Here is a 25,126-nt window from a genome sequence, read left to right as displayed (position 1 = left end):
GCTATCTTACAGGAAGATCTCAAAAGGTAAAGGGTAGAGCTGGGTCTTCGTCGTCAAGTGGTGTTGAATCCGGAGTTCCACAGGGGTCTATACTTGGTCCGCTCTTGTTTAGTCTTTTTGTTAATGATGTGTTCTCTGTGTGCCAGTATGTCAGTGTGCATGCCTATGCTGATGACATTCAGTTGTATTTGTCCAGTCGGATTGGTCTTTACGAGGAATTGTGCTTTACAATAAACTGTGATCTGCTAGCCATTTCTGTATGGGCCCCGAAAAATTGTCTCCGTTTAAACGCGTCCAAGTCGCATGTGTTACCCATCAGTAAAGTACTGTCCATGTTGAAGACATTCCCCAGCTTTTTGTTGGTAATAACTGTCTCATGTTTACTGACAACATAAAAAATTTAAGTTTAATTGTAAATTCTTCACTGAGCTGTTCGAACCATATAAGCAAAGTTGTAAGCAACGTGTACAATGTTTTGCGCAGGCTAAGAATGTCAGCCTCGTTTACACCGTTAGACACAAGAAAAAAATTAGCTGTGCAATTAATCCTACCTCATATTACATATTCCGGTCTTGTATATAGTAAGCTGGACTCCGTCTCGTCTCATAAAATTCAAGTTCTGTGCAATAATGTTACCCGCTACGTCTACAGCTTAAATCAATATGACCACATCTCCTTGTGGAAGAATAAACTTCTGGGATGCAGTATCTTAGATTATCTTGCAGCTAGAAATTGTATATTCCTGTATAAGCTTATTGAATTCAAAACTACTAGCTACCTTTACGAGAAGCTAAAATTCACAAACATTAGCTTACAAAACGTGGTTGAACCGCACATTCTCTTGTAAAAGATCAAAAAGTGTACAGTAACAAGGTTGTTTTATTTGAAACGACGTAAACTCATTTTCAAAATTCCTAAAAAAACCGTCTAAAACACATCAATTTTACGAACATAAGAAAGATGAAAAGATGTTTAAATCTATTACAAATTAAGGTCTCATTAACACTTTAGACAAGATCTTGATTATGTCATCCTCCTTAAGTTAGAGCAGTGTTGTTACTCAAATTTTATTGCACTGCTCCCAACTCTGGTTATTTGGCAGTATAAGATAAAACAAATTTGCAGCTTGGAAACAAATGGAACTAATTAAGTGCACGCTTTGTTTTTTTTCACAAAAATATAAAGCTAATATAATAACAAATTTCTATAGAAATGTTATTTAAACAAGCTGTATAAACATTTTGTACTTTTCATAATTAAGGGCATTGAAACTTTAATTAGGCATTTCTAACCAAAAATTTACCCAAGGTTAAATGGGTTGAGAGACAAAAAATATTCCTTTCTATAAATAATACAACAAGCAAAGTAAACCATGATACAAAAAAGAAGGTAGTTCCACTCAAAATTTTTTGACGTATTTGGGGATTTTAGAAGTTTCATAATATTTGCTGTGTTGCCAGAAGCGTTGCCATGCCGTTACTGTTTAAGGCGAAATTGTGGTTTTCGAGATGGAAATTTCCTTTAGGATGAAAATGCAATGATCATCTGAGACAATAATAATATGCTTTAGCACGATTTATGTGCATATATATCGATTAAGAATACAGTAAAACATGCAATTTTATTAAAAAATAGTGAATACTGACTCATATATTGGTTAATGACTCATATCTTAATGGCAGCTTGACCACTAAACAGAAAAAAATACACGAAAAATCCTGTTGTTCTAGCATGGCCCTATTATCATGCCCCTACAGTTAATATTTCTCAAGGCATGTTGAGAAAAAGTGTACCTCCAAAGTATGCACATCTATGTCAATGCTAAAAGGGCACAGAATGTGTGTAGGCGGGGCTGCCCCAAGGTGACCCCTGGTAGAACAAACAAAAGCTCTCTCATAACTAGTGGCTAACCTGCAGAGCTACAGAGTAATGTTCTCCCTAAAAAATGGTTTAACAATTCCCTCCTAAAGCGCAACGATTGAATTATACAATAAATAAAAAAATAAAAATAAAAAAATGTTGACTTGTAGTCAATTTATCAAGAAATTGCGGTGGGGGTTTATAACAACCTCCTCTGAACAAGCAATTGACAAACGTGTATGTTTTGTCAAAATGTTCTGAGCAAACGTACGGACACTTAAGCCGGAGTCATTGGTGTCCTTTGTCGTGTCGCTGTAGTCGTATCCCTAACGTAATCAGCTGTTTATCGTTACGACGGTAAACCAAAAACCAATTGGTAAAATAAATTTGAAATTTGGTGAAATAAATTTTTTAAGCCCTACTACTGACAAGAAGCTATCACGTAAATTGTTTGATAACCGATCGAAATATCTAGCCACCAAGACAACTTTTTTCTGATAAGTCTATTCCATCAGCACTTACAGAACATTTCTTTGCCATAAGATCCAACACTTCTTTTTAATTCCTCACCTAAGTTATCTCCTAGGCGAATTGCCATTGCTCTTCTACATTTTGATTGAACAATTTTTGTGGTAAGAATTCCATTGAAGTAAATTAAAAATTAAATGTAAGTTTATGAAAGTGTGGCAACTTTTTTGGCAGTGTTGTATATTTTTACCTCAGTGAAAATATAAGAAAAGTACTAAAATCGGGGATATTGTCTAAAAAGGATCAAAATTTAAATAAAGGACCAGCGGACCAAAGGGGGTTGGAAGAACCAAAGTGGTAACCGTGGTCGGCAGTCCACCATCATCGACGTGAATGTCCAATATTTGAGTCATTTGTTCCTTACACATCGTGAATAGAGTGGCCGTGGATTTGGTCAGTGATAGTATCAGGTCGTGCGTTGTGAAGAAACTGGGTAGATAACTTCTAATTCCAGAAACTAATCTGGATAGATGTGTGAAAAATTGCTCTTTACAACACACATGTGTACACCAAGGGCAAATCGGGAGACACTGCACTGCATAGGGTGGTAATAAACATAGAGAAAACCCTGTAATATAAAAAGTATGCTTTAGGAGTCTTCTTAAACATTACCGGGACTTTCGACAATGTCTGTAAACGCGCTATCATGGATAGTCTTAGCAACATTGAAGTACATCCAGCCATAACCAGATGTATCGGCTGCATCTTAAATTGCAGTAAACTTCATGAAAAGCCCTTCTTTCGTTGTGCTAGTTAGGCCCGGTAAGCTTTTTAAATATTGCATCTTTTTGTAAAGCATAAGGTTATGTAAGGTTAGGTTCAAGTAGCTGCCGCGGTGGCTCACATAGGTTAGTATTTGGAGGCCGGTTGTGATACTAGAAATGCACCATTGGCTTTTCTTTTGGAACCATATCGAGGACCTGCTAAAGGCCACCAAGTCCGTGGTGCTGTACTCCACCGACTGGTGTAGAGTATCCAGGTAGGGAACTACCAGGTAGTGCTGTCTGGCAGTACTTAATGCCGGGCATTTCCGTATGATATGATGGGGTTTTTAGCCATATACATATCTTTAGCTTGACTGTAGAGTTATTATTTTAGCACCCACGTGTGGTGTACACGGTTTTGTTGGACCATTTGAAAGCCAAGGAATTTGATAGCCGCATGAGTGTCGCTTAAAATGAAGATTTCCTTGTTGATAGTGTGTTTTCCTATTCAAACTGCGGCTTCCATGATAGCTGATACTTCTAACAACCTCGAAGACACTCCAATGATTAGTGTAGTTCCTCACCGGGGATTTTCAAGATTAGTCAATCTACTCTTCTAAAATAAAAACAATTTTACAATTTAATTTAAAATTTTTTCGAAACTATACTAAGCTCGAATTTATTTTCAAGGCATTAATTTTTTCAGACGAATTTTTACAGAAAATAATTTTTATAAAAAATTTGTATGAATTTTTGTACCAAATATTTGAGTAAAAGAACTACTTTTAATAAAAATATATTACTCTGTATATAAGAAATAGTGACAATAGCAGGTCCACCCCTGTTAAGCCGCTAGTTTCCTTGGACTCCCGTTACAGAACTTTGATGACAATTTGTGAGTGGTCGCAGTCATGGAATGCGGCGAAGCACTTTAAACGCAACAGCAACAACAACAACATTAGGGATAACGCTATATAAAAGGCACAGGAAGCTCCACCGAAGCTAGTGCTTGAATAACAAATGCCCCACACCCATCCGCTATTCAAAGCACCAAATCTCTAGAGATTACTGCAAGTTATCATTATAACAATGAACTATTTTCTATCATGTCCTCGTTTTCAATTTCATTGGCAACTTCCACTTTGCATAATTTTTTCGACACTTCCACTAAACTCAATTAACGCTTTACAGTTAAAATAGAAATTACTAAATTATATTATAACCACTTAAACACGGCAGAGCACTAGAGTCTGACACGAATAGATGTACGGTGTCATCAGTACACATAATCGCACATATCATCATAGTACGGACGCGCCACAGGTTTCGCTAGATACTCAAGCCTTCGTAAATGTTCACGCCATTGTCGATAGGTCATACGTCGGCGTGGTGGTATAAATTCGATCGGCGGTTCAGGTATCGAACAATGTGGCCGTAAAGGTGGCACCATACGTGGCAATGCCAGCCTTAGCACATTAGCTGTGGGTTTATAATTCAATGCAGCTTGTATGATGGGAAAGCGTAATGTTGACCAAAATTCAGTCTCGAGTTCAAGATGATTAAACCATTTCGGCACTGTGGGTGGTTTAAACGGTCGACCGGGATCTTTTTTCGCAGGCTCCTTTAATGAAATCTTCGGCGCATATGGATAGTCGGGTGGCGGTGGATATTCGTATTTTTCACGTGGATCTCTTGGCTGACTTATTTGTGCGGCATGTTCGATCAATTCTGCGAACGTATATGTTTTCTTTTTCTTTTCTTTCTTTTTCTTCTTGCCATCCTCAGCATCTTTGGCAGCAGGTGGTTTGTCATCACAATGCGGTGGTGGTATTTCACGTGGCATGGCATTCTTAGCGGCCCAACGATAAAAATGCACCCAGTCACGACGTGTCATTGGACCACGCTTCTGCCAACGCGTCACTTCGCGTTTGGGGCGTGGAAATTCGAAACGCTTGGGTAGTGCATTTTTTTCGACCCAATCAAACCAGCGCGGACGTGGTTTTTCCTCCTCTTGCGTTGTCTCGGTGCGCATTTGTGAAGCTGAACGTCTTAATGTGGACATTATGAAGAGGGCGGTATTCTGTTATTTGCTTGTAATTTAGTGTTCTTTTTGTGGCTAAAATCTTCTGTGGCTGAACTTGGATCTCGAGTTTATGAAACGATTTCAGTTGTTGCCTCAGCAACTTACGGTAACTGCTACTGCAGTTGTTGTTATAGTGTTTCTTTTATCGCAAATATTGTTGTTGTATGTTAGGTTTTTAACGATTACGTTCTCTTTATGGAGCTGTGCTGACGGCTGACGGTGTTATGTTAAACTCGGCGCACCTTTCCGGTTTTTTTAAGTTACCGGTAAGTCACTTTTTGAAATCTATTTGTGTATTTGAATGAACTTGCGTTTGGTATATTGGAATTCATGCACTTTTAATTAGAACATGAGTTGTTGAAAGCTTTCGAGTTGATGTGTTGTTGTCGGTGCTGCTGGGCTATTTGTTTGTACTTGTTGTTGTTTAATTTTGAGCTGCTATTGTTGGAATTTTTGGATTTATGTAGTTTTACGCCAAAACTTCAGCACAGAAATTTCGTATCGAAAAAACCGCTTTGGTTATTTTGATTTTTGGTTCAAAATTCTATGCGCATGCACAGTTTTAATGCCAATTCTTGTCCAATATTTTTTGAAATTAAAATTTTTTTTTGTTTTACAATTTTCAAAAACTGTTCGATAGCAAAATACACGCTAATTTGATTTTGTTTATAAAGTTAAACTGACACTAAAATTTGTTTTAATACTTTTGCACAAGTTTCCTTTGTTGCAGGATAATTCCTTTTTATACCTAGCTGCGTTTGGTTCGCCTCACAGAGAGAACAAAAGAAATGATCAATGAAAAACAAAAGCAAAGGCTAGAAAAGGGGCCACTCCTTTTTAACGACGAACATGACAAATGTAATAAGGACGAAATGCTCTTCACACGAGGCAGCGTTTTGGGAGGTTTTTGGCCTTAAACCATTGACTGCGTTTAATAGTCTGGAGGGATCTACTGAGCTAATTTTTTATGGAGGTATTTCACTCCACCTAAGAACAGTTACAGGTAATTTTTAGTAGCTCAGTCTCGTCAGAATGTCTTAACGAATTTGTAAGAAATTTGTCACATAATAGGCAAAAGCTTGAAAGTATTTACACGCTATGTTTTTTTATAAAGTGTGGGTGTTCTGCGCTCCCTGGGAACAGTTATTTTTTAATTAAAGTTTGTGTATATTTCATATTGTTCGAGACCCAAACGATTTGGCAAAAATTACGGTACCACAACCAATACCTTCACCTGGGAACAGTTTTTCAAGTTAACTCGGAGTCAATTTGTTGTCGACCGTTCATATGTGTACATAAATAAGGGAGTACCAGCGGGTTTGGGTGCTTAGAATTAACCAGCAGCAGGTATGCCTGTCACAAGGGGAAACTAAAATACCCAAATTATTGAAGGTGTTGTGTATCACAATCTTTTCAAGGGGATGCCAGCTCATTTTATAGCTTCTCCAACACAATTTTTAACTTCACCTACGCGTAGCCGAATCTCTGATCTTAGAAGTCGAGGCTCAGCAGACCCATGGAACAAGAGGATGAGGGCGTGATAGCTTAGAAGGTTCGATGTGGTCATATTAAATCGTTTCCGAGATGGTTGGGCTTATACTTTAATGGTGCTTATTACCAGAACGCACCGGATCTATATCCGGCGAAGGACCATCAACATAGATAACATTTCCCAAAACCTTACGGGATTATCTTTGTCGCTATAACAACAATATGAAGTCTAGGGTATTTTAAAATGGAGGCCAGTTCCAGCCGTTCGCCTTGGGAACCGTTTTTTTTTAAGAACAGTATAACTTTAAATCAATTTGGCCCAGTCCTGTAAGCGGTTTTGAAAAATTGAACCATACCACTTCCTTCCCGTTGGAACACTTTAAGCCGGGGATCGTCAGCTAGCGATATAATTTTTCACGCTTATTTTACACATATGTATTAATCTCTTTCGTTTAGTAGTCGCTGAGCAAGCGTCGTAGCAACATCGGAATAATGTTTTACCGTTTGAATGCATGCAATAAAACAGTACTTTTATGGCATATCTATGAGATATTTTTTAGTGTTAACAAATATGCGTGCATATGTCTTACTTCGGTGCTCGTTAAACTACGACTAAACCACAACCACTACGATGATAGTATTCTCACCAACACAGTCACACTTTAAATTTTGATGATCACTGCTCTAAGCATACTGAAGCCACTTAGATCAACGATATTTTGTATATGAGTCATATTGATCGAGCTCTAAGCGGTTATGGAAAAATTGGCAGTGCCATCCTCTTCACCATGGACTCTGAGTTTGTTTAAACTGTACAGTTTATTTTGGGACTAACTACTTGGTATTCTTTGATGTAATGCCAGGTTTTATATCGGTTTCAGATTGTATAGCTTTGGCTAATTCAGAGATCATTCTCGAATCTTATGAGATCATTGAGGGATTGTTCTCGAAAACATTTTGGGACTTTTTAGGGATTGTTTCGTTTTCGTTTCGAAATCATAATGGCACCCTTATGGAATCACTTCGTGCGTATTTTGCCTTATTTTCGGTATATTTCGGGACTATAGCCTGATTTATTGCGAATGTTTTCGGGACCATTTTCAGAACATTTTGGGATTTTTTTCGGGCTAATTTCGGGACTAACCCATGATAATTTCAACCTTATTTTAGAATCTTTTCAGGAATTATTTCGTAATTAATGTACCGAACTTTTTCGAGATACATCAATCGGTCTTCAATTTATGGCTCAGAAAAGGTGCAGTGCTACGCCCATTTCAAATTATTCTTTATTTTTGCATTTGTCTGTTATAAATACACTGTAGAAGTAAAATGGCGCTTATATAAGATATTTGTCGCAAAGATACACCCTCTTATTAGGCCTACGGCCTCTTTAAATTTCTTTTATATAAAAGTGGGCATGACCCTTCACCGTTTTCGTTCATTTCCTTTAAGCTTATTCTTTATAACAATTAGTTCACCAAGTTTTGTAACAACTTAAACCGTTTTCGATTTATTACAATATTTAAAAATTGATTTTGTCTGAAGTGGGCGGCATCACGCCCCTTTTTGAAAATTTAAATTTGGTATCAATTTTTCAGCCCATGTATAAATTTAGGTTATTGTAACTGCTTAATTTAGTGAATAATTAGGTTTACAAAATTGTATATGCATAAAAAGTAGGCGTGGTTAATGTCCAGTTTATCTCATATTGAATAGCGATGGGGGATGAGTGCCAAAATTTTGATAGGATATCTCAAAATTTACTCAACCTATCATGTTGACAGACGAACGGATGGGCATGGCTGAATAAGTTTTTTTCTTTTTTCAACCTGGTCATATTGAAGTCTATATTTACTCAAATTAGTTTATTCCGTTACAACCTACCATTAGCCGTGTTTTTTACAAGCGTATACGTTTACGTTTGAGCGTAAAAAAACGCTTATCCTCGCTTAGATAATGCTTAGGAGACCCATCTAACGGCAGTGGTTAAATAACTAGCTACACAACAGGGTGTACCTAAAATCGGAGACACAAACCTCTGGTGGCCATAATGTATAACATACAGTTGAATCAGTTGCGGTGAATAGTGGACATGCATAGAATACATAGAATTAGTGTAGAGGGTGAAACATAGACACATATTTCAGTTACATCTGAGTATATTGCGTATTGAAATTTTAGTAGTACAAATTTCATGCGCAGCAATTTCAGAGGTGTATTTAAAGTTTGACGCTTAGCAGTCCATATAAAGTTTAAGCGTAAACGTATATACATAGATGTAAAAAAAAACACAGCTATTATGTCAACAAAGTTTAATAATTTTAATTTATTATTATAAATGTTCAATTTGTATAGCTCATGCTATTCATGACTAGCACTGTTAAATAATTTGTCAAAATTGTTGTGCTAGGAAGAAATTTTCAAAATAAATACAAATAAAAATACAAAATACAAAAAAAAGGGTAATATACTCTGTGAGCTTTGCTCAGCTTAGCCTGCTCAGCTTAAAATTTCTCTTCCCATTCGACTGAGCAAAAATATAGAGGAAAAAATATAACGTTTCTGTAATTCAACTATTGTTCACTTTTTAATACGGAGGTGCGAAAAAACAATTGGCATTATTGCCACTTGAGAAGTTGACTTTATGACCATTTCGGAAAAGCAGGATGGTAGCAATATAAATAACATTTTAACCATTTCAAGTTTGACGTTGTGTACACTTCATATGTATATATGTCACTTGTGTAGCCATTTGAAGAGGTCAAACGGTGAAATTACGTTATCGCTGTTGTCCTTATGTCACCATCTCGATTTTTTGCTTAACTCATATTCTAAATGCCATGCTTTTTTCACTGACATTCCTGTAAGGTATGCGGATGTGAAAATAGTTTATATCTCAGTACTCAATTGCCTGCTCTTGCATAGATGGGGCTAGAGGCAGCTCAGCAAGCGTTTGACGGACACCACCTCCTGCAAGGTAGCAAGATCCTTCTGGTCGGCAGTGAAATTTGATGCTATGATCACTTCATGTGTATGTATGTATATATGTATATCACATGTGTAGCCATTTGAAGAGGTCAAACGGTCAAATGACGTTGTCGGCGTTGACGTTATCGCCGTTGACCTTATGCTACCCTCTCGATTTTTTGCTTAACTCATATTCTAAATGCCATGCTTTTTTCACTGACATTCCCATAAGGTATGCTGATGAGAAAAACGTTTATAACTCAGTATTCAATTGTCTGCTCCTGCATAGATGGGTCTCGAGTCAGCTCAGCAAGCGTTTGACGGACACCACCTCCTACAAGGTAGCAAGATCCTTCTGGCCGGAAGTGAAAATTTGACGCTGTGACCACTTCATATGTATATACATATATCAATTGGGTAGCCATTTGAAGAGGTTATACAATCAAATGACGTTAGCGTCGTTGACGTTATCGCCGTTGTCCTTATGTCACCCTCTCGATTTTTTGCTTAACTCATATTCTAAATGCCACACTTTTTTCACTGACATTCCTATAAGGTATGAGGATGCGAAAATAGTTTATATCTCAGTATTCAATTGCCTGCTCTTGCATAGATGGGGTTGGAGGCAGCTCAGCAAGCGTTGGACGGATACCAACTCTTGCAAAAAAGCAGGATCCTTCTGGCCGCAAATGGGTGGCAGGAGGTCTTCCGAAACGATTGGGTTCACTAAGGCTCATCTATCAATGGTCACTGGGGTTTTGACAGGGCACTGTCCAATGGGAATTCGATTTCGGCTCTATTTCGGCTCTTAAATTCAAGTCCAAAGAAACATTAAAATTTTGAATTCAGAAATCTAAATAGCTAATTATATTTATACTAATTTAAAATAATGATTTCAGTTAAAGGCATTTATATATGCTACGATGTGATGTGATGATTGCTATGATGTGATGTGATGATTACTACTAATTACTTTAGAGTTATTTGCCGATCCAAAAGAAAGAAATATGTATGTATGTCACCAGCTAAGGCAACAACAACAATCGCATTATAACAGTAAATAAATGCAATAAAGGTTAACGCTAATACATGAAAGACATTATCTCAAATAACAAACTTAATTAAGCATTAAAAGTGGACAGCTACAATGCGCAGTACAAAGACTAACAATAACAACAAACAAAAAACGAAAATGCAACAAGTTAAACAGCGTTGGTGGCATCAAATGTTGGAAGGCGACCACCAAATGTAGCTGATTGTGTTATTCATGTTGATGGTGATGTCGATGCAGATGGCGATGTCAATTGCAATGAAGGCGACATCAATATTCGAAATTATCAATTGAAAATTGGAAAATCTTTACTGATTCTACTGCAGGCATTTAAGCAACTACAATTTATTTAAAAATTTATTTTTTTTCTGTTGGTTGGCTACTGCTAATGCGTTTGATCAAAGGTTTGAGATGCGCATAAAGCAACAGACAATGGATTGATGCCGATTGAATGAGTAAAGAGAAAAGGTATATACCAAATCTTTAATACAACAACAGTAGTGAAGACTAACTGTATATATATGTATAAAATAAGTGTTGTTGTGGCTTTAAGGTGACATCCTCGTCAGCTGGAACCTACAGAGATGCCGTTGTTGGCGACTACGACACAAAGGAATTGGGTTATGACCTCTTATGCGTGCTGCGCGTGCGCCGTGCACCCATACAAGGTAATGCCAACTTAACGGCCAGCAGCAACAAAAATAACAAACTAAGTTAGATATGCTGTTAACAACAACTACAACTAAATAAATTATAATACAAGAAACGTTAGGCAAAAGCAGCAGGCATGCAGCTAAGCAACACATTTTTATGGATGCGAGTGTGTGTGTGACTTTTTGTGTTGCATACATTTTATTGTTGTATCTATGCACCACTCAGTTAGTACTTTTGAACGGTGATGGAAAATGCTTTAAGTTGTGCCACAAGCAACACTTTTCACTTGCAACTCTATCTTCACAGACAGCTTTCCGCTTTGGCCTGTCTTCTTTTGTTTTGTTTTCTCAGCTGCCGATAATAAAGATTTTTTCATTTCGTTTGCATTTAAAATTGAATTTGGTTGCATTGTACGCTGCAATTGCAACTTTTGTGGCATTATCATTATTTGTGTATTTGTTTTGTTTGTATGCAGCTTGATAGCCGTAAGTTTGCTGTTTGAGTTGACACTTGCTTTGTTGTATGGCATGCGATAGCGTTGGTGGTGGCATGCCACTTGAGCGATCTTGTGCTTCGACTTGACTTGGGATTTATTTGTGAATCGCGCTTGATTTGGTTTGATTGTTGTTTGTTTTGTTTTATTATTGGCTGCCATTGTAGCTGTTCTTGCATATAGCGCATCACGCCATCAGATATGAAATTGAGATTCTTTTGCCCTAAAATGGCGATGAAACGAGGAAGGAGAATCATGAATTGGGATATCTATTTTTTCATGCTACTTACTATATACAAACTATGTATGTTATATACTGCTACTGGTGTTGTAGGTGTTGTAACTGTCGTTGTATTAAATGCTTGACCTCGTTTTTATAAAAATAAAATATAAAATATTTTTAAATTACGATCCTGACAACGTCTTTACGTTCCAGGTGGCTACTCTGCTCAAAGTCGCAGCTTATAGCAAACTTGGTTATTTATAGAGATATTCATTTAACTGTGTTTTTGTCACATAAGCATAAAAATCGCAGTAAATCGCAGCGACTACTTCGAAGAAATCGCAGTGACTTACTGCCTGCGACAGTATAAGTTTGATATATCGCTCGCAACCAACTTACCGATAATCTCAGTCACAGCTGTGAAATTATTAATATGTTTTCCTGATAGAAAAGGGGTTTTAATGTTGATAAAAGTCTACAGTGATTTGACTGCTGAAGGCGCCCTATTACTTGCAAGTTGTAACTAGCCACAATGCAATGGGAACTATTTTTTTACCCATCGTCACGATCAGTGTTGCCAGGTGATGCAAAAAAAAGAAGCTAGATTGGCAAAAAAAAAAGGTTAGAAAAGGCTAAATTTAGTAAAAAAGGAAGCTAAAAAAAAGCCAGAAATTTTTTGGTTAATTCATTACATTTTTTTTATATTTTAGTTTACACATTTGTAAATAAAAACTTAGAAACATAACTTAAGCATAACTTCCTGTTTCAAAACATATCAGGCACATTTTCTTTGACTAGCACATGGAATTACTTTAAATGATTGCATATGTGTATATACATAAAAAAAATATTACAAACTAATTATTTATATAAAATATTCCCCGTCTGAAGAATCAGAAGAGCTTAAGTCTGGGTATAAAATTTGGCTATTTACCATAGTTATGAGATCATCGGTAATTTCAAAGTCATTACAACATTTAGATAAGCGTTTAAACGAGCATCTAATATTAAGCAGCGCATTAAGCATTTTAATTTTTAGTTTGTTCCTTAATTTAGTTTTCAGAATTTTCATGCAACTAAAAATTGTTTCAACTTCCGCGTTACTGAGTGGTAATACTAAAAAACTAAATATTAATTCGTCAAGTTCTAAAAAAGGAGGTTCGTTTAATGCATTTTTATGTTCTCGGACTTCCGACCAAAATTCCATGGTGTAACATTTTTCCATTGTATAGTTATAAGTTTTCGCCACTGCAGCTCTATTAATGCTATTTGACTTGAAGTATAACTATACTTCTCTTTTTCAAAGTAAGAAAATACATCTGGCTTTGAAATTTTCAACGAATTTTCAGCAGAAAAAGAATTAATCTTTTGTAGAGAACTCATATTATTTATTAGGTATTAGGTGTTGACAGGAACTATTGAAATTATTTTATTTTAGAAATTTTTAAAAATACATTCGGAGTAAAAAAGGCTAGAAAAAAGTCACGAAGCTAAACCCAAAATTTCGAAGCTAAAGGCAAAAAAAAAAGGCTAAATCTAGCCTCGAAAAGGCTAACCTGGCAACACTGGTCACAATAATGCTCAGCATTTTTATTTTTCTAGGCGGCACGATATTTCTCATTATACCAAATGTTTAACGGGCTCGCTGGCACTTTATAATGTGAATGGGTGAAATTTGGTCTTCCACTGCACGGCTACATCGTTAGCTCGAAAATAGCTCAGAGAGCGAGGGCGAGCGCCGCTGTCTATTCCATTCGCAGCTTTTGATTAGCGAAATTGTCTTATGCTACTGCGCATACTTTCTTTACTGGCAAGATATAGTATCTCAGGGAGCGGGAGAAATCAACGGCTCTCTGTTCCATTCCCAGCTTTCAGATAGCATAATTTACTTGTGCATCTGTGCTTTCTTCAACACATAGAGGCGTTTGTATCTCATTGCTCTCGCAAGATGATAGTCCGAGCAAATATTTGGACGTCTTAGGTTGTGCGGGAGGTGATGTGCCGTACGTAAGAGTCAGGATTAAGGAAAGGAAAAAAAAATTAAAAGGAGGTGAGAAAAAGGAAAGATTAACAGGTAGGGTCGAATCCGGAACAAGAACTGAAACCGGAAACCGTGTTAGCATGTAATTATCGAAGTGTTATCACTAAGTTATAGGTAAGCTATTGATGGGTTATGAGCTTGTTATCCGTTTCTTATCGACGAGTTATCGGTTTCTTATACTTACATAGGTGTGTTATCGAGCAGGTATAAACGAATTATCTATTTGTTATCGAAGTGCTATAGATATGCTATCGATGGGTTATCGATTTGTTACGGACGATATACCGGTTTTTATAGAAAAGCTATCAATTTAGTACCGAAAAGTTATCAGGTTATCAGCTATAGTTAAAATTTATCGTTAGACAGAGGATATCAATTTGTAATCGAAAAATTATCGATTTCTTCAAAGTTTTGTCGAAATGTTATCAAAAAGTGATCGATTTGGTATCGAAAAGTTATCGCTTATTTACTGGAGTGTTATCAATTTGTTATCGTCATATTATTTATAAGTTATGGAAGAGTTTCCGTTTGGTTATCGATAATTTATACATTTGTTATCAAAACGTTATCGATTTGATATTGAAAAGTCATCCACCACTGGTATCAGCAGCGCGCCTTAAAACATTACCTACCTTGGCATCGAATGTCAGATCCAGTAGATATTGCGGGAAAGGCGGCCGCGGCTCGGTCGTTTTTCAGGCTTCGTGATATTGGCTTTCTGACTTCGGAAACTCTAGTTCTCTTACCAGATTCCACTTTATCCTTGACAAGACGGACTATTGTGTGCCGATAAGTGATCCCTGTGCAACCTGCACCCCAGTCATTTCCCCGAGAGAGGAATGGGGAAGAGGACTCATCTGGGGCAGGGGACGAGTTAACTTGTTCACGGATGGGTCGAAGCTGGACGGAAAGGTTTGTGATGGGGTCTTTTGTCAAGAGATAAATGTAAGCCGCAAGTTTAAGTTGGCTGATCATTTCAGAGTCTTCCAAGCTGAAGTTGCTGCGATTAAGCATGCGATGGATGAATTGCTGTTATACGGTGCTACTACGGTTAAGGAATTTAACATATTCTCTAATAACCAGGCGGCTATCAAGGACTTGAGTTCAACTATAATGCGATGGAGAGTGATCTGGGAGTGCCTGACCTGGCTTGCGATCGCATCGAAATATTTTATGATTAAAATTATCTGAGTCCCGGGCCATAGTGATATCCCAGACAACAGTCAAGCGGATTTTTTAGCCCGAATCGGTAAAATTGAGCCGTATGAAAATGGCTATAGAAATTTCGTGATTCCGAGTAAGCTCAGCAAGCATTGGGCGCGGTTCTGGCCGAAAGTGGTTGGCAGGACGTCTGCCGAAATAATTGGGTTCACTAAGGCTTATCTATCAATGGTCACTGGGGCTTTGATACTGGAAACCCCATCCTGCTACAGCTGCATGGAGGATGATGAGACGTAGTCATCGAGTCACTCTATGCCTGATAGCCCAGCTTTTCCTAGAACTGGGCGAAAGCATTTCGGTCGCGACTCACTTAGATATCCGGAGGATTTACCCATGAGATCGTTCTCATTAGAAACTAAACGTTGCTACTCAACGATTCTCTAAGTAACTACACGTCACAGTTATTTTATTTGGTTGCGATAACGGACCTTAATGCTTTCCAAGTGAACTTATCCTACCAGGGCAGCTACCACAAGGGTAAAGTCAATGGTGCCCCAACGTCTAAGCTACCCCGCTTTACCCTACTTAGCTTTTTATTCACCATAGTTTTATTTGTTTATATTTCATTTAATTGCATATTTTTTAAAATAACTAATGAAACATTTTCAAAACAAAACATTAGGGGTATTCTCTGTGACTGGAACCCATAGAAAACGTAGAAAGTTTTCCATTTTATTGTAGTAAACCATCCCAATAAAGGTCTCGCTACTTCAATGTAGCACAAAAACATTAATTTAAATTCGAAAGTTCCTCAATAAAAAAAAAAGTTGGGTACGTTTCCACGCTGTTTGCCCGTTTAGCTACCAATGTACTTGTTTTTGTTGGCTACGCATATATCAAAGATCCTCGCCTACTTTTTCTGTTTGACACGATAATTTGGTATAAATTACAAGCTAAATGACAAGCAAAGACATTCAGCAAAAAAACATTGTATTAAAGGAGAAATAACAACGAAATAACAAGGGTATAACAAATGTTATATAAAACCAGTTATTTAGACAATATTTTAGTATGCCGCTTAGTGAGTAATAAACAGCTAGTCAATCAAACCAAAGGAGTATAGAGCAAATAGATCATTAAAACATTTGACCAAACCTTAGCAATCAAAATAACAAATTTATACAAACACAAAATAGAAAAAATATATCTTTTTAAAAACAAAAAAATGTATCAATTAATAGTAAAACATAACGAAAATAAGCTAAAGTCACTCGAGCTCTTGTTAAACATGTCTTAAATTTGTGCTCAGAAAAACATTGAAGGTAACTGCAGTGAGAACGCTTAGAAACACCTTTGACAGATGCTTAACAAATTTATGCATACAAACTCATACATATTGCATGTTGTAATTGTTTTCTTTTTTTGTGTGTATTTTTTTTTTTTTTTTGTGTAATTTGTGGCATGACATTTTTATTTTATAAAAATGCGAAAATGCGCGAATTGCGTACACGCGAATTGTTAAAATTAACAATAAATTAAACGCTTGAATATTTCGATCTTTGTGAACCCAACACATATACTTATATACAAATAGATATCTATAGTAGACTGAAAGAATTTTTAAGAGTATTTTATATTGTTTAAGTAATATGATATTTGAAATTAACCACAACAAGTACGAAAGTCTAAGTTCGGGTAAAACCGAACAATACATACCCAGCTGTGCACTTGAAGCCCTGTTGCAATAATACGTACATACATAGTTCTATTCTGAACTCAATTTCGTTCTAAAGAAGAACGGCTACAGAGGCGCTACCACTAATGAACTTGAACCGGTCAGAATGTAGTTTTCCTGCAAATATGGGGATTTCTCTACAAAAATTGTTTATTTATCCTATTAACGCCCAAATTAAATCTGCTGGTAGGAACCATTTTGCATTGCCATTTATTAGCTCATTTATGGTCAAAAAAGAAATTTAACAGAAAAAAACTAGATTTTTTTTCTTTTACAAGAAAAATGCCTGTCCTCATCTGGGGACAATGTACAGTTTCAGTATGGAACTGAGCAAAGCACATGCTTACACAATTCACATCTCCAGTGGCACCTAGAGTGACAAACTACGCACCGCAGTTGGTTTTTGATACAGCACCAAGTACAGCGGATGAAGGACGAGGTCGTCTGAATGAAGTAGGTTCCAAAATACGTTCGCACAATGTGTCGTCTGAATAACAATTCATCCACTGGGGGTGTACTGTCAACTTTGCATAGTAAAACGTGTAGCCTCCAAGCATCGTTTTTGAACCACATCAATGGAACGATATTCGATATAATAATTAGGTGAAATTTGTGTCCACACTGGTTCACCGAAATTATCTACACTAACCCCTTTTACCTTTAGCAAAGCATGCATGCTCATCATCACTTTCACCCTTCACTTCACTGCACTACTTCAATCCTGACAGCCACATCATTTGGCATCATAGTGCATGCCAAGTCATCTTCATTTACGTCCTCTTCATCACTTACAATGACAGGGTCAGGAGGAATAACTAATATATCACACTCAAAGCTTCATTTTCCATTATCCAACCAACAGCCTCCTATAGCTTTAAAGAGTCATTTTGACCCTTAAACATCTTACGATATGCCATAGTAATGCCTTTCAAAAACACATGTTAAACGTTAAAAAAAAAGTGAATGGTTATGCCCATTACCTTATTATATACTTTATTAATCCATTTTTGGTTTTTTCAGCTCTATAACACTTCTTAAAGCTTGTGCACTCTTCCCTAAATATTTTTCCAAAAATCGTTTACTGTTGTTTCACAATATATTCGAAAAATATGAATTGAAGCGCTTTAAATTACACTTTTTTGATACAACCAAGCTAAGTTTATGTTCACATACCCCATTTGCGCTATATATGTATATGTCGTTATTGCAGTTACATTATCAATCGGTTTTTAAGAACAGATTTCGCTATTTGAAGAGGTGTCCTGGTATGGGGACCGTGGGCTATAATGGGTTAGAAAAAGTGGCCGTGGTCTTTAACCGATTAGGATTATCTTCACTCAGTCTATATAATTTGGCAAAGGTAGTGTCTCTGCCAAATTTCAATGTAATATCTTTAACGGCTTTTGATTGACGTCTTGCTAAACTTCCAAATTGTCTTCTTCTATATGTGGGTGGTGCCACGCCCATATTGCAAAATTGTTTGCAATTTATGTGTTGCGTCATAAAACTAAACCACCTACCGAATTTCATTAGCTTAGCGGTATTTGTTTTTGAATTATCTCATTTTTCAAAATTTTCGATATCGAAAAAGCCACGCCCACTTTTGGCCCGCTCATTTTTTAACACCAATATATTCTGAGTTCACCGAATTTGGTAAATATATCTCAATATTTGCTTTAAGTTATCGTGTTAACAGACGGACTGACAGACAAACCGACGGACGAATGGGCGGATGGCTTAATCAAATTTTTTTCGTTACTGATGGTTTCGATTTGCGGCTTGTTAAACTTCTAAATTGTCTTCTAAATGTGGGTGGTGTCACGCACATATTCCAACATTTTTTTGAACTTATGTTTTGCGTCATAAAACCAATCCACCAACCAAATTTCATTAGCTTAACGGTATTCGTTTTAGAATCATCTAATTTTTTTTTTTTCATTTTTCAAAATTTTCGATATCGAAAAAGTGGGCGTGGTTATAGTCCGATTTCGCTCATTTTCAATACCAATCTATTCTGGGTCCAGATAAGCCCGCATACCGAATTTGGTGAAGATATCTCAATATTTGTTTAAGTAATCGTGTTAACGGACGGACAGACGGACAGGCAGACGGACGGAAGGACGGACGCACATGGCTTAATCAAATTTGTTTTCAATACTGATGATTTCGATTTATGGGAATTCTATCACGATTGTTTTATAACTGTAAAACTAACCGTTATCCAATCAAAGTTATAATACCCTAGGTACAAGTACAGCTGGGTATAAAAAAAACAACGCAATTAAGTAGCTAATCGTAAATCCTTACGCACTGGGTCGCACACTTTATGCGCATAAATTTACACCTTATTGGCCCCCATAACGAGCGAAAATCTCAAAAATCATATTTAATATGTATTAGTGAAGTGGTTTTTACTTAAATTGGCTTACAATTTTTTTATTATTTTATGTTTTTTTAATATAAATTTTTGTAATAATTCGATGCTCATTAAGAATCACAATGACAATTAATGATTCCTGCTGAGAATTTTATGAGAACAATTATAGAAAATATTTTGTGGTTCTTTTTTTTTTTAATTTTTAATTGGGCTTAATACCAGCTTTAGTAAATAGTTTGTGCTTATTTATCATTTTTGTTTCTATATATGCACATATATAAGTTTTTGGACGAATTAGCGTACTGGCATCTCGAATATTGGCTCTTATGTACGAAGATAACCAATATCAAAAAGTAGATGAGAAGGCAATGGGGTCGAGATTTAACAATTAAACAGAATGGGAAACTGAATCGAAAGCCTTGCTAAAATCTTTCATAGGGTGATAGGGAGCTGTTGCGCGAAGATGGGGACTATCACCGGATATTACCCTATGACTCTACACTGCTGTGGTTAGACCAATCCTTTTATGCGGGGCATTGATCTGTTGGATGAGCTTAGATACTAAATCAAACCTACGGGTATTCCAGAAGGCACAAAGAAGTGTTCTAGTTTGCGTGGGGGGATACTATTTTTAAAGTTTTGCCAATAGTGTTGCGATAGTTATCCGGCTGGAGAGACAATGTGGATTACCATGCAGCCATCCTTAGGAATCTGGCCTTCGTCGGACTATTGCGCTCCGACTGTATTTTTCGATATGAGGTACGAGGTTGCTATGCCGGATAGGGATTATTGGTTGAAGGAGCCGCTGGACCTGAGCGATAGGATACAGATATATACTGACGGCTACAAACTGGATAAAAAGGTGGGTAGCGGGGTCTTTGCACCTCAACTATGGTGAAATCTATCCTTTAGCCTACCCAATCATTGCAGCGTCTTTCAGGCGGAGGTGGATGCTAAAAATGAGGCGGTTGATCACCTGAGAAATGCTGTTCACGGCTATAATTAAATTTGTATTTACTCTTACAGCCAGGCTGCACTAAAAGCGCCTGGATCGGTCACATGTAAGTTCGGGACAGTAGAGAAGTATAAGCTCGTGTGGCCTGAATGGGACGCGAGATGCTCAAGAAGTCTCCTTCTTCTTGGAAGGGTGGATATATGTCTGGTGGTTGGTAGCAATCGGGATGCATGCACAACGGCTGGGTGCTCCCTATGATTACTGCAGGAGCTGCAAAGACGAAGAGGAGATAGAAACAGTCAAGCATTACTGTGCAATTTTCCTGCGATCTGGCGCAAGAGGAAGAAATCTCTGGTATCTCCCTACTTTGACGAGCTTTGTAATCTAGCTAAGTTGGATTCTAAGAAATTCCTGACGTTTGCTGAATCGAACTGTTGGTTTGAGTAGAGGAGAGATCTACGTGGTATCACAATGGGACCTCTTTGGGCCTAAGTGCACTAGTGCTCGCACCGGTGGCCACACCTAACCATCATAGGGTGTAGTGTTACTGATGATCAAGCAATCTCAGTTATGGTACCATACTCAACATTGCGCTCTTTCGAGAAAAACTCATGACGCAATATCGAACTAAAGCCAAGGGCATGCTTGACTTAAGTCTGTCTTGGGGGAAGTGGCATACGATCTGACATATGTTGTAAGCATTACATCCAGACGCAATATAGGAAAGTACCGTTGTTCGGTTCGTTGATGTCCTTATGAATGTAAAGGATAACTTTACAACACAACAGGAAATGGGATGAAAGCGGCAAGGCATGAAATGTAGTCATTGAGGACTTGTGACGTCTGTTTCAGCTGTACTGAATCCCAATATCGATCGACCGTTTGTCTAGAAAAAATACATGTGAGGACTGAGTATGCGACGCTTCAGGTGTGGATGACAAGAAAAATGACTGAAAATACTACCAAAGCACCTAGCGATCCCGCAAACCGGAAAACTGGATCGAAAAGTATGTCAGCCAATAGCGAATGCCTATAGTTAGCAAATTCTTAGTTTTACTGCGTTGGAAATTTGGAAGTTAGGTCCTTACTTTATGAACAAGCATCGCGCTCTGTATGCCTCTTATCAAACGTCACCTAATGTAGGTGTCGGAATCATTGGCGAAGTCAACATAAGTTAGTGTAGCTTTTAGAAAATTCTAGAGGAAAGTTTTCTGGAAGATTTATGGAACTAGGAGCAAGTTGATCGGGCTAGTACCTTAATGGTGTTTGTCGCCGGAACGTACCGGATCTATATCCGGCAAAGGCCCATCCACATCGATAACACTCCCCAAAACCTTCGGGTAGTGTCTTTATCATTAAGAAAACAACAACATCTAGATGATGGTTTTAAAGATTATAATGGTGATGTTTATGATGATGATTGTACTGAAGATGATTATATTGATGTATATAAAGATGATTATTATGATGATGATGATTATGACGGTTATTACAATGGCTATGATTATGATGATGGTTATACAACTTATTATGGTGATGAAGATGATTATGGTAATTATGATGATGATGATGGTCATTGCGGATTATGATTTCGATTGTGATGGTTATGAAGATGACTAAAATCATGATGATGGTTTTGTAAAGACTATAATGGTGACCATTACGATGATAAGCATTATGACGATGATGATAATGATCATTATGATGATGATTACGATGACGATGATTGTCATAAAGATTATTATGATAATGTTTATTATTGTGATGATGTTCATTATTATGATTATAATGATGATGTTTACGATGCTCATTATTAAAATATATAGGCAATTCACAAGTGTTCGTGTTCGTTGTAAAGCTTTAAGTTGTTTTCGAGGTTTCCAACAAAGGTCAACGAACACAACGTCAATCTTATGACCACTTCAAATGGCCAAAAAGTCAATTGAAGTTATGACCATAATTAATGGTCACAATATTAAAATTCAAATGGTGACATTGTCAGCGATATTGACATTACGACCATCCTGCTTCTCCCAAATGGTCATAAAATCAACTCTTTTTTGTTGCCTTAGAAATGTTTTGCTATTTTGTTGAAAAATAAGTCTGTTGTAATGGACTTAACAGTAGAAGCTTTTCATATCTAGTATTATGAGCTTTTTAAAGTCTCGCCTTTTAATCTGTGAATCACCTGTTTCAGATTTGAGACCCTATCAGCAAATAATTGTCATTAGATGGGTGCCAAATTCTTGCAATTACTGCACTCACTGCAATTCCATAAGTAAATTATACTTTTAAGTGAGATCGTTAACTTAAAAGCTAACTGCACGTAGTCACACTGATGGTGTTAATCCATCGTTGCTGGTGAGGTAACCAATTTAAATTATTATTCCAAGAAGAATGAAGCAATTTAGAAAAACAAGCGTGTCAAAACGATGAACAGTCTCAGTCATAGCTGGAAGATGCCATAGTAGTAAATTAATGAATAATTTAAGCAAACACAACAATGTGCAATAAATGAAATGGTGGATTAAACAAAAAAAAAAACACATCAGCACAACAACAATAACTAAGAAGCAGTAACAACGAAAAACCAACGTCAATCATTATAACAAGAGCAAAGTTGTAAGGAAGGCAAGAGCAACAAAACATCAACAACTAGCAGCAGCAGCAACAACATGCTTGATAATAGTTGCTACGCGTGAAAGAGGCGCAACCAAACGAAAGACTTAAGCAACGAACGCACGGCTAAACACTTCATTTGAATGCAACAACGTGCGGCTACTCGATTCGGCTGTGCTAAGTAAATGCAGTTTTTTGCTTTGTTAGCATTTGCTGCTTCTTCTCTCATCACACATTTTATTGCCTGCAACTGGTATTTTGTTGTGCATACGCATTTTTCGCATAATTAGAAATAGTAAACAATGATTAACAGAAAAGTAAAAAAAATTAATATACAACAAAACAAATAGCAACAACAAATGGAATTGTGCGTGAAAACAAGAAAAAACTCATAAAATGTGGAAATTGCAAAAATCTGCATTTAAACAATCAGAAAAATTATGCAGCGCGGAAGCAACAAAATGTGGCAATGATTGCGGTGACCGCCGTGATGTGGTGGTAGCGTGCTTTGCCTACCACACCGAAGATCGTGGGTTCAACTCCCGGTCTGAGCAACATCGAAAATTTAAAAGTATTTCCATTAGAAACAAGTTTTTCTAAGCGGGGCGACCCCGCAAACATTCCTTGTGTATTTCCTCTCAAGGGAAATTCATCTGCCTTGCAGATGCTATTCGTAGTCGGCATAAAACATGTAGGCCCCGTCCGCCAATTTGTAGGAAAAATTAAAACGAGCACGACGCAAATTGGAAGAGAAGAGAAGCTGGGCCTAAAATCTCTGCGGAGGTTATCGCGCCTTACATTTGTTTGACTGCTGCTGATATGAGAAGCTTGATGATGTTTGCATTTGGTGTTAAGCTGCATCCTTCAAGCGAATTGGTGTCACAAAAAACCGTTGAGGCCAACAAGAAATATTTGTGCGCCAACTGCGAAATGTACAAAACTATGAGAAACGCACAATAAGTAAATAAGTCATTGAATGAGTGACACACTTTGGAAATTAATGCGCGAGACAAAGAAGCGAATGAAACCAAAAAAATAAAAAATACTATAATAACAAAAAGTAACAAATAATACAAAAAATCAACACAAATCCACCGAAGTTGGTATAATAAAGATAACATTTTTACAAAACGCAATAAAAATGAAATGCATGCAACAACCTGTTGCACATCACAACAAATGCACTCGAATAGTAAAATGAAAAGAAGCAATCGATGTCTAGCGAAAATGTGTTTTTTATTCTTTTTACATAATTCTTGCAACAAAAGAGAAAAGTTTAGACAAACAAGCAGTTCAAGCTGCTTGTAAACCAACAGCAAGTCGGCATTAGAATAAATGAAAAACGGTACGCACATTTTTGATTGGTTTGCAATCGATGGGAATGGTAGTTGGTATTTAGTTGCTAACGAGTTTGTCATATTTTATTGGATTAGGCAAACAGTATATTTTACACAAATATTTTATGAATAATTTACCAGAGGAGAAATCGAAATAAATGTAACCGAGCTTAGATCGAAGCTACTTAACCTTGGGTTTGAATGGTATGAGGCAGCTCTTGGTTAGGTTAGATTGAACTAGCCCCTCAATAAAGACCTCACATAGACTGAATGTGAACATAATGTTATTAGAATTTGTTTACCCACCAAACGGAAGACCCCAATTAGGTGCCAGGACTTATGTTATAGAATAACTTCGTCCTCTTAGCAAATACCAGAAGTTTTCAAAGGACCTAGCTGAATTTCTGCCTCCAGAACTGGCAACTCTGCAGCCCCTAACAACTGGAGCTTTGACCTGGCGAGCGTAGGACATGAACACAGAACCTGCTATTATGACGAGGCCCAACTTATAAGCATATGACGCCAGAAGGCAATACGCAGTTAGTATGCCCATCGAGAGCCTTAACCCTTTCGAACCTGAAAGCAACCAGCAGGAAAATTCCTGGTTTATTGATTATTTTAGCTTTAGTATAGGCCTTAAAAGTAGAAATTTTTGAAGTGCAGTCTCTACCCCCTCCAAGGAGGTCTAGGGGGTGGGACATATGTGTCCCATTCGGTGTTTTGAGCGGGACGTATAGGTCCCGTTGGGACAGGAACAGGTTTATAATACATTTTTTTAATTACTAAGAGTTAGAGAATGTCGGAAAGCTCTAAACGGGGCATATTTGTACCAACAAATAAACCTAAT

At 37.1% G+C, this 25,126-nt stretch overlaps 2 protein-coding genes across 2 annotated transcripts in view; both read right to left on the bottom strand.

Moving 5' to 3' along the window:
* Ino80 (chromatin-remodeling ATPase INO80) overlaps positions 1 to 25,126 on the bottom strand; it is a 380,523-nt gene that overhangs the window by 238,130 nt on the left and 117,267 nt on the right. The window lies entirely within an intron of this gene.
* On the bottom strand, positions 2,138 to 8,122 carry LOC137235106 (uncharacterized). Its single transcript, XM_067758296.1, has one exon. The coding sequence runs from the start codon at positions 5,152 to 5,154 to the stop codon at positions 4,369 to 4,371; it is 786 nt and encodes a 261-aa protein (XP_067614397.1). The 5' UTR covers positions 5,155 to 8,122; the 3' UTR covers positions 2,138 to 4,368.

Source organism: Eurosta solidaginis, chromosome 1 (genome assembly GCF_040869045.1).
Source record: "Eurosta solidaginis isolate ZX-2024a chromosome 1, ASM4086904v1, whole genome shotgun sequence".
In the NCBI taxonomy this organism is placed as follows: domain Eukaryota; kingdom Metazoa; phylum Arthropoda; class Insecta; order Diptera; family Tephritidae; genus Eurosta; species Eurosta solidaginis.
This window is presented reverse-complemented; position numbering and strand designations above follow the sequence as displayed.

Excerpts from the sequence above, each read along its gene's own strand:
- LOC137235106 (XM_067758296.1), bottom strand. The coding sequence starts at position 5,154 with ATGTCCACATTAAGACGTTCAGCTTCACAAATGCGCACCGAGACAACG.